The sequence below is a fragment of the Hemiscyllium ocellatum genome, unplaced genomic scaffold (assembly GCF_020745735.1).
Source record: "Hemiscyllium ocellatum isolate sHemOce1 unplaced genomic scaffold, sHemOce1.pat.X.cur. scaffold_2085_pat_ctg1, whole genome shotgun sequence".
Taxonomy (NCBI): domain Eukaryota; kingdom Metazoa; phylum Chordata; class Chondrichthyes; order Orectolobiformes; family Hemiscylliidae; genus Hemiscyllium; species Hemiscyllium ocellatum.
Window position 1 is genome coordinate 75,047 of NW_026867967.1, and position 9,221 is coordinate 84,267.

At 51.3% G+C, this 9,221-nt stretch overlaps 1 protein-coding gene across 1 annotated transcript in view; it reads left to right on the top strand.

Moving 5' to 3' along the window:
* LOC132811100 (ribosomal protein S6 kinase alpha-5-like) overlaps positions 1 to 8,719 on the top strand; it is a gene marked incomplete at its 3' end in the record, with an annotated part of 45,015 nt that extends 36,296 nt beyond the window's left edge. The window contains exons 13-16 of the mRNA XM_060822759.1: positions 1,184 to 1,354; positions 2,936 to 3,127; positions 4,594 to 4,753; positions 8,556 to 8,719. Of these exons, the coding sequence (XP_060678742.1) occupies positions 1,184 to 1,354; positions 2,936 to 3,127; positions 4,594 to 4,753; positions 8,556 to 8,719 (687 nt within the window). The remainder of the gene's footprint in view (positions 1 to 1,183; positions 1,355 to 2,935; positions 3,128 to 4,593; positions 4,754 to 8,555) is intronic.
* Positions 8,720 to 9,221: the final 502 nt, after the last annotated feature.

Sequence of the window (9,221 nt, forward strand, 5' to 3'; positions counted from 1 at the left end):
GTGGGGAAACTCCATCTGGTTCACTGATCCCTTTCAGGACTTTTTACTGCCATCTGGGACAACTAGGGATGGGCACTAAATACTCCCCACCCAGCGACAGCTTCATCTGTGAGGGAGTACAAAACTAACTCACTCTCCACCTCCCTCCCACCAACCACAGCTCATCACACTCTCACTCCCCACTGTTCCCAGCCCCTCACACCACACGCTGCCCACCCCACCCTTTCCCAAAGAATCCACAGCCCCAGTGCCCTACCCCAGTCTACCCACCCCACCCCACCCCTCCCTGTCCCCACCCCTCCCTGTCCCCACTGTGTACCAAGTGTTTCAGGCAGACTGAAGAGTCACAGCAAGGCAGGAGAACTGAATTATGTGGCTGTCTCTCTCTCTCATATTTGTGTGTGTGTTATGGTTCATGTGTCTGAATGTGTGTGGAGGTACCTTAGCATGTTTATAATCATGCCTGTGTATTATTTCAGCTATGTGTTATTTCACCTGTGTCATTTGACACAGTTTCATGCGTGTTTCTCGTGTGTTTTGCATGTGTAATTTGATATGCGTGTTAATCGCGTGTTATTTCACCATTGCTTCCTTTTGTGTGTGTTATATCATGTGTTTTATATATATTTTTCACGTGTTATTGCATATATGCATTACATTGTGTGTTATTCATGTGTATTATCATGTGTATTTTTCACGTGTGTATATGTTGCATCACGTGTGTGTTACTTTGTGTGCATGTTATTGCATGTGTTATTTCATGTGCCTATTTTGACATGTTATGGAGCATGTATTATTTCATGTGCCTGTTTTGACATGTGTTATACAGCATGTGTTATTTAATGTGCATGTTTTGACGTGTTATGGAGCATGTGTTATTTAATATTCGTGTTGTGATGTATTATAGAACATGCGTTATTTCATGTGTGTGTTTTGACATGCGTTATTTCATGTGCGTGTTTTGACGTGTGTTATAGAACATGTGTTATTTGATGTGCGTGTTTTGACATGTGTTATAGAGCATGTGTTATTTCGTGTGTGCATTATGACACAACTGTGCTGTTTCATGTGTGTTTTATCCATGTGTATTTTTTGTGTGTTACTTTCCGTGTTGGAGCGACCTGTCCTCCCTAAGCGCCGTGTCCCTGTCCTCCCTAAGCGCCGTGTCCCTGCCCTTCCCTAGTTGCACACCTACCTGGTAATGGAGCTCCTGCGTGGGGGGGAGCTCCTCGATCGGATCCGAAAGCAGAAACATTTCAGCGAGCTGGAGGCAAGTCAGATCATGAGGAGCCTGGTGTCTGGAGTCAGCCACATGCACGACACCGGGGTGGTGCACCGCGACCTGAAACCAGAGGTAAGGGCACTACCAACTTCACCCTAGCCCCATCTCCCCACTCCGCCCTCCCCTCGTCCCTTCAGAAACAAACCCCACTCCTCTAATAAAACAGAGGGAGGGAGGGAGACAGAGAGAGACAGAGACAGACAGACAGTGTAAGGGATGAGTGTGGGGGGTAAGGGGTGCGGTAAGTGTGGGGTAAGGGATGAGGGTGGGGGTGTAAGGGGTGAGGGTGGGGGGTTAAGGGGTGAGTGTGAGGTAAGGGATGAGGGTGGGGGTGTAAGGGGTGAGGGTGGGGGTTTAAGGGGTGAGTGTGAGGTAAGGGATGAGGGTGGGGGTGTAAGGGATGAGGGTGGGGGTGTAAGGGGTGAGGGTGGGGGGTTAAGGGGTGAGGGTGGGGGGTTAAGGGGTGAGGGTGGAGGGTAAGGGGTGAGGGTGGGAGGGTAAGGGGTGAGGATGGGGGGTTAAGGGATGAGGGTGGGGGTGTAAGGGGTGAGGGTGGGGGGTTAAGGGGTGAGTGTGAGGTAAGGGATGAGGGTGGGGGTGTAAGGGGTGAGGGTGGGGGGTTAAGGGGTGAGTGTGAGGTAAGGGATGAGGGTGGGGGTGTAAGGGGTGAGGGTGGGGGGTTAAGGGGTGAGTGTGAGGTAAGGGGTGAGGGTGGGGGTTTAAGGGGTGAGTGTGAGGTAAGGGATGAGGGTGGGGGTGTAAGGGGTGAGGGTGGGGAGTTAAGGGGTCAGGGTGGGGGGTTAAGGGATGAGGGTGGGGGGTTAAGGGGTGAGGGTGGGGGGTATAAGGGGTGAGGGTGGGGGGTTAAGGGGTGAGTGTGAGGTAAGGGATGAGGGTGGGGGTGTAAGGGGTGAGGGTGGGGGGTTAAGGGGTGAGTGTGAGGTAAGGGATGAGGGTGGGGGTGTAAGGGGTGAGGGTGGGGGGTTAAGGGGTGAGTGTGAGGTAAGGGGTGAGGGTGGGGGGTTAAGGGGTGAGTGTGAGGTAAGGGATGAGGGTGGGGGTGTAAGGGGTGAGGGTGGGGAGTTAAGGGGTCAGGGTGGGGGGTTAAGGGATGAGGGTGGGGGGTTAAGGGGTGAGGGTGGGGGGTTAAGGGGTGAGGGTGGGAGGGTAAGGGGTGAGGATGGGGGGTAAGGGGTGAGGGTGGAGGGTAAGGGGTGAGGGTGGGGGATAAGGGGTGAGGGTGGGGGATAAGGGGTGATGGTGGGGGGTAAAGGGTGAGGGTGGGGGGTAAGGGGTGAGGGAGGGGGGTGAAGGGTGAGGGTGGGGGATAAGGGGTGAGGGAGGGGGGTAAGAGGTGAGGGTGGGGGGTAAAGGGTGAGGGTGGGGGGGTAAGGGGTGAGGGAGGGGGGTGAAGGGTGAGGGTGGGTGTAAGGGGTGAGGGAGGGGGCTAAGGGGTGAGGGAGGGGGCTAAGAGGTGAGGGTGGGGGGTATAGGGTGAGGGTGGGGGGTAAGGGGTGAGGGAGGGGGGTAAGGGGTGAGGGTGGGGGGTAAAGGGTGAGGGAGGGGGGTAAGGGGTGAGGGTGGGAGGTAAGGGGTACGGTGAGTGTGGGGAAGGGGGTGAGACTCACCTCTTGACCCTACTATCTCCTGAAGAACCTACTGTTTGCTGATGACAGAGAGGGTGCGCCCATCAAGATCATCGACTTTGGCTTCGCCCGCATCAAACTCCCCAACAGCCAACCCCTCCAGACCCCCTGCTTCACCCTGGAGTACGCTGCCCCAGAACTACTCCAGGATCAGGGCTACGACCAGTCCTGTGACCTCTGGAGCTTGGGGGTCATCCTGGTGAGTCTGACCTTTCACCTTGCAACAACAGGCAATCATCTCACTTCCCAATCCTGACCCCGTGCTGTCCCTGTCCCTGGGAGGGTTTGATGGGGACAGTGTAGAGAGAGCTTTACTCTATATCTAACACCGTGTTGTCCCTGTCCTGGGGAGTGTTTGATGGGGACAGTGTAGAGGGAGCTTTATTCTGTATCTAACCCCGTGCTGTCCCTGTCCTGGGGAGTATTTGATGGGGGACACTGTAGAGGGAGCTTTACTCTGTATCTAACCCCGTGCTGTCCCTGTCCTGGGAGTGTTTGATGGGGGGACACTGTAGAGGGAGCTTTACTCTGTATCTAACCCCGTGCTGTCCCTGTCCTGAGGAGTGTTTGATGGGGGACAGTGTAGAGGGAGCTTTACTCTGTATCTAACCCCGTGCTGTCCCTGTCCTGGGGAGTGTTTGATGGGGACAGTGTAGAGGGAGCTTTACTCTGTATCTAACCCCGTGCTGTCCCTGTCCTGAGATGTTTGATGGGGGACAGTGTAGAGAGAGCTTTACTCTGTATCTAACCCCGTGCTGTCCCTGTCCTGGGGAGGGTTTGATGGGGACTGTGTAGAGGAAGCTTTACTCTCTATCTAACCCCGTGCTGTCCCTGTCCTGGGGAGTGTTTGATGGGAACAGTGTAGAGGGAACTTTACTCTGTATCTGACCCCGTGCTGTCCCTGTCCTGGGGAGTGTTTGATGGGGGACAGTGTAGAGGGAGCTTTACTCTGTATCTAACCCCGTGCTGTCCCTGTCCAGGGGAGTGTTTGATGGGGGACGGTGTAGAGAGAGCTTTACTCTCTATCTAACCCCGTGCTGTCCCTGTCCAGGGGAGTGTTTGATGGGGGACGGTGTAGAGGGAGCTTTACTCTGTATCTAACCCCGTGCTGTCCCTGTCCTGGGGAGTGTTTGATGGGGGGGACAGTGTAAAGGGAGCTTTACTCTGTATCTAACCCCGTGCTGTCCCTGTCCAGGGGAGTGTTTGATGGGGGGACACTGTAGAGGGAGCTTTACTCTGTATCTAACCCCGTGCTGTCCCTGTCCTGGGGAGTGTTTGATGGGGGACAGTGTAGAGGGAGCTTTACTCTGTATCTAACCCCGTGCTGTCCCTGTCCAGGGGAGTGTTTGATGGCGGATGGTGTAGGATACTGACCCTCGGTCAGTGAGGTGCTCCTTCAGTGTTGGGTCTGGGAATCTCAGGGCTGGGTTGGAAACGTTGACCCCTTTACTCAGGAACAAGAGATGGACCAGGTCTTCCAGTCTCAGTGCAGAACTGCGACAGATCTTTGTGGGTCACGAACAATTGGCTGCAGGTGAACCTTGACCCAGAGGTGAAAGGGAGCGTGATGTCCTCTTGGGGAGGAGGTTGGTGTTAAACACCTTGGCAGAGTGAGGGTGAGGGACACAGTCACGCTGTGTGAGTGAGCGCCTGGTCTCTCTGCAGTACACCATGCTCTCGGGACACGTCCCATTCCAAAGTTCAACAAAAGGCATGTCATCCTCGAACGCAGCGGAGATCGTCCGCAAGATCAAAGGCGGAGATTTCACCTTCAGCGGGGGCGCCTGGAAAAATGTCTCCGAGGGAGCCAAGGATATCGTTCAAGGTATGAACAGACCGGGGGAGGGGAGGGAAGCAGAGGTCAATGGGAACCAAAGTGACGTTTAATGACAGACGTCCTCTGACTGAGAGCGTGCAGACACAGAACACTGTTCACTACGGTGACACAGTGAGTGACCCTAACCCTGCTGAATAAACCCTGACTCTGTACCGTTACACAGTGAGTGACCCTTACCCTGCTGAATAAACACTGACTCTGTACGGTTACACAGTGAGTGACCCTAACCCTGCTGAATAAACACTGACTCTGTACGGTTACACAGTGAGTGACCCTTACCCTGCTGTATAAATACTGACTCTGTATGGTTACACAGTGAGTGACCCTTACCCTGCTGAATAAATACTGACTCTGTACGGTTACACAGTGAGTGACCCTTACCCTGCTGAATAAATACTGACTCTGTACAGTTACACAGTGAGTGACCCTTACCCTGCTGTATAAACACTGACTCTGTATGGTTACACAGCGAGTGACCCTTACCCTGCTGTATAAACCCTGACTCTGTACAGTTACACAGTGAGTGACCCTTACCCTGCTGTATAAACCCTGACTCTGTACGGTTACACAGTGAGTGACCCTTACCCTGCTGTATAAACACTGACTCTGTATGGTTACACAGTGAGTGACCCTTACCCTGCTGAATAAATACTGACTCTGTACGGTTACACAGTGAGTGACCCTTACCCTGCTGAATAAATACTGACTCTGTACAGTTACACAGTGAGTGACCCTTACCCTGCTGTATAAACACTGACTCTGTATGGTTACACAGCGAGTGACCCTTACCCTGCTGTATAAACCCTGACTCTGTACAGTTACACAGTGAGTGACCCTTACCCTGCTGTATAAACCCTGACTCTGTACGGTTACACAGTGAGTGACCCTTACCCTGCTGTATAAACACTGACTCTGTACGGTTACACAGTGAGTGACCCTTACCCTGCTGAATAAACACTGACTCTGTACGGTGACACAGTGAGTGACCCTTACCCTGCTGTATAAACCCTGACTCTGTACAGTTACACAGTGAGTGACCCTTACCCTGCTGTATAAACCCTGACTCTGTACGGTTACACAGTGAGTGACCCTTACCCTGCTGAATAAACACTGACTCTGTACGGTTACACAGTGAGTGCCCCTAACCCTGCTGAATAAACACTGACTCTGTACGGTTACACAGTGAGTGACCCTTACCCTGCTGTATAAATACTGACTCTGTATGGTTACACAGTGAGTGACCCTTACCCTGCTGAATAAATACTGACTCTGTACGGTTACACAGTGAGTGACCCTTACCCTGCTGAATAAATACTGACTCTGTACAGTTACACAGTGAGTGACCCTTACCCTGCTGTATAAACACTGACTCTGTATGGTTACACAGCGAGTGACCCTTACCCTGCTGTATAAACCCTGACTCTGTACAGTTACACAGTGAGTGACCCTTACCCTGCTGTATAAACCCTGACTCTGTACGGTTACACAGTGAGTGACCCTTACCCTGCTGTATAAACACTGACTCTGTACGGTTACACAGTGAGTGACCCTAACCCTGCTGAATAAACACTGACTCTGTACGGTTACACAGTGAGTGACCCGTACCCTGCTGAATAAACCCTGACTCTGTACCGTTACACAGTGAGTGACCCTTACCCTGCTGAATAAACACTGACTCTGTACGGTTACACAGTGAGTGACCCTAACCCTGCTGAATAAATACTGACTCTGTACGGTTACACAGTGAGTGACCCGTACCCTGCTGAATAAATACTGACTCTGTACAGTTACACAGTGAGTGACCCTTACCCTGCTGTATAAACACTGACTCTGTATGGTTACACAGCGAGTGACCCTTACCCTGCTGTATAAACCCTGACTCTGTACAGTTACACAGTGAGTGACCCTTACCCTGCTGTATAAACCCTGACTCTGTACGGTTACACAGTGAGTGACCCTTACCCTGCTGAATAAACACTGACTCTGTACGGTTACACAGTGAGTGACCCTAACCCTGCTGAATAAACCCTGACTCTGTACCGTTACACAGTGAGTGACCGTTACCCTGCTGAATAAACACTGACTCTGTACGGTTACACAGTGAGTGACCCTAACCCTGCTGAATAAACACTGACTCTGTACGGTTACACAGTGAGTGACCCTTACCCTGCTGTATAAATACTGACTCTGTATGGTTACACAGTGAGTGACCCTTACCCTGCTGAATAAATACTGACTCTGTACGGTTACACAGTGAGTGACCCTTACCCTGCTGAATAAATACTGACTCTGTACAGTTACACAGTGAGTGACCCTTACCCTGCTGTATAAACACTGACTCTGTATGGTTACACAGCGAGTGACCCTTACCCTGCTGTATAAACCCTGACTCTGTACAGTTACACAGTGAGTGACCCTTACCCTGCTGTATAAACCCTGACTCTGTACGGTTACACAGTGAGTGACCCTTACCCTGCTGTATAAACACTGACTCTGTACGGTTACACAGTGAGTGACCCTTACCCTGCTGAATAAACACTGACTCTGTACGGTTACACAGTGAGTGACCCTTACCCTGCTGAATAAACACTGACTCTGTACGGTTACACAGTGAGTGACCCTTACCCTGCTGTATAAACACTGACTCTGTACCGTTACACAGTGAGTGACCCCTACCCTGCTGTATAAACACTGACTCTGTACGGTTACACAGTGAGTGACCCTTACCCTGCTGAATAAACACTGACTCTGTACGGTTACACAGTGAGTGACCCTTACCCTGCTGAATAAACACTGACTCTGTACGGTTACACAGTGAGTGACCCTTACCCTGCTGTATAAACACTGACTCTGTACGGTTACACAGTGAGTGACCCTTACCCTGCTGAATAAACACTGACTCTGTACGGTGACACAGTGAGTGACCCTTACCCTGCTGTATAAACCCTGACTCTGTACGGTTACACAGTGAGTGACCCTTACCCTGCTGTATAAACACTGACTCTGTACGGTTACACAGTGAGTGACCCTTACCCTGCTGTATAAACCCTGACTCTGTACGGTTACACAGTGAGTGACCCTTACCCTGCTGTATAAACCCTGACTCTGTATGGTTACACAGTGAGTGACCTTTACCCTGCTGAATAAACACTGACTCTGTACGGTTACACAGTGAGTGACCCTTACCCTGCTGTATAAACACTGACTCTGTACGGTGACACAGTGAGTGACCCTTACCCTGCTGTATAAACCCTGACTCTGTACGGTTACACAGTGAGTGACCCTTACCCTGCTGAATAAACACTGACTCTGTACGGTTACACAGTGAGTGACCCTTACCCTGCTGTATAAACACTGACTCTGTACGGTTACACAGTGAGTGACCCTCACCCTGCTGTATAAACACTGACTCTGTACGGTTACACAGTGAGTGACCCTTACCCTGCTGAATAAACACTGACTCTGTACGGTTACACAGTGAGTGACCCTTACCCTGCTGTATAAACCCTGACTCTGTACGGTTACACAGTGAGTGACCCTTACCCTGCTGTATAAACACTGACTCTGTACGGTTACACAGTGAGTGACCCTTACCCTGCTGTATAAACCCTGACTCTGTACAGTTACACAGTGAGTGACCCTTACCCTGCTGAATAAACACTGACTCTGTATGGTTACACAATGAGTGACCCTTACCCTGCTGAATAAACCCTGACTCTGTACGGTGACACAGTGAGTGACCCTTACCCTGCTGTATAAACCCTGACAGTACTCTGTGATTTCTGCCCAGGTTTACTCACTGTCGACCCTTCGAAGAGGTTGAAGATGTCGGATTTACGTCACAAAGACTGGGTGCAGAATGGGAGCCAGCTGTCCTCTGCCTCTCTGATGACCCCTGACGTGCTGGATTCTGCAGGAACCACGGTCAATACCTATTTCAAGGCAACATTCATGGTACGATTGAGAATCAGTCTGCGGCTGGTCCACAGGGTCTCCTCAGGGATGGTGGCTCTCTCTGTCTGGGCATTTCTGTCTGTGTGTTTCTCTGTCTGTGTGTTTCTCTGTCTGTGTGTTTGACTGTGTGCCTCTACGAATCTCTGTCTTTGTGTCTCTCTGTCTATATCTCTCTATCTGGCTGTCACCCTCTCTGTGTGTCTCTGCCTGTAACTCTCTGTCTGGATGTCACCCTCTTGGTCTCTCTCTCTCTGCCTGTATCTCTCTATCTAGGTGACACCCTCTCTGTGTCTCTCTGCCTGTATCTCTCTATCTCGGTGTCACTCTCTGTGTGTGTGTTTCTGCCTGTATTTCTTTATCTGGGTGTCACCCTCTCTCTGTGTCTCTCGGCCTGTACCTCTCTATCTGGGTGTCGCTCTCTCTCGGTCTGTCTTTCTGCCTGTACCTCTCAATCTAGGTGTCACCCTCTCTGTGCATCTCTCTGCCGTTATCTATCTGGGTG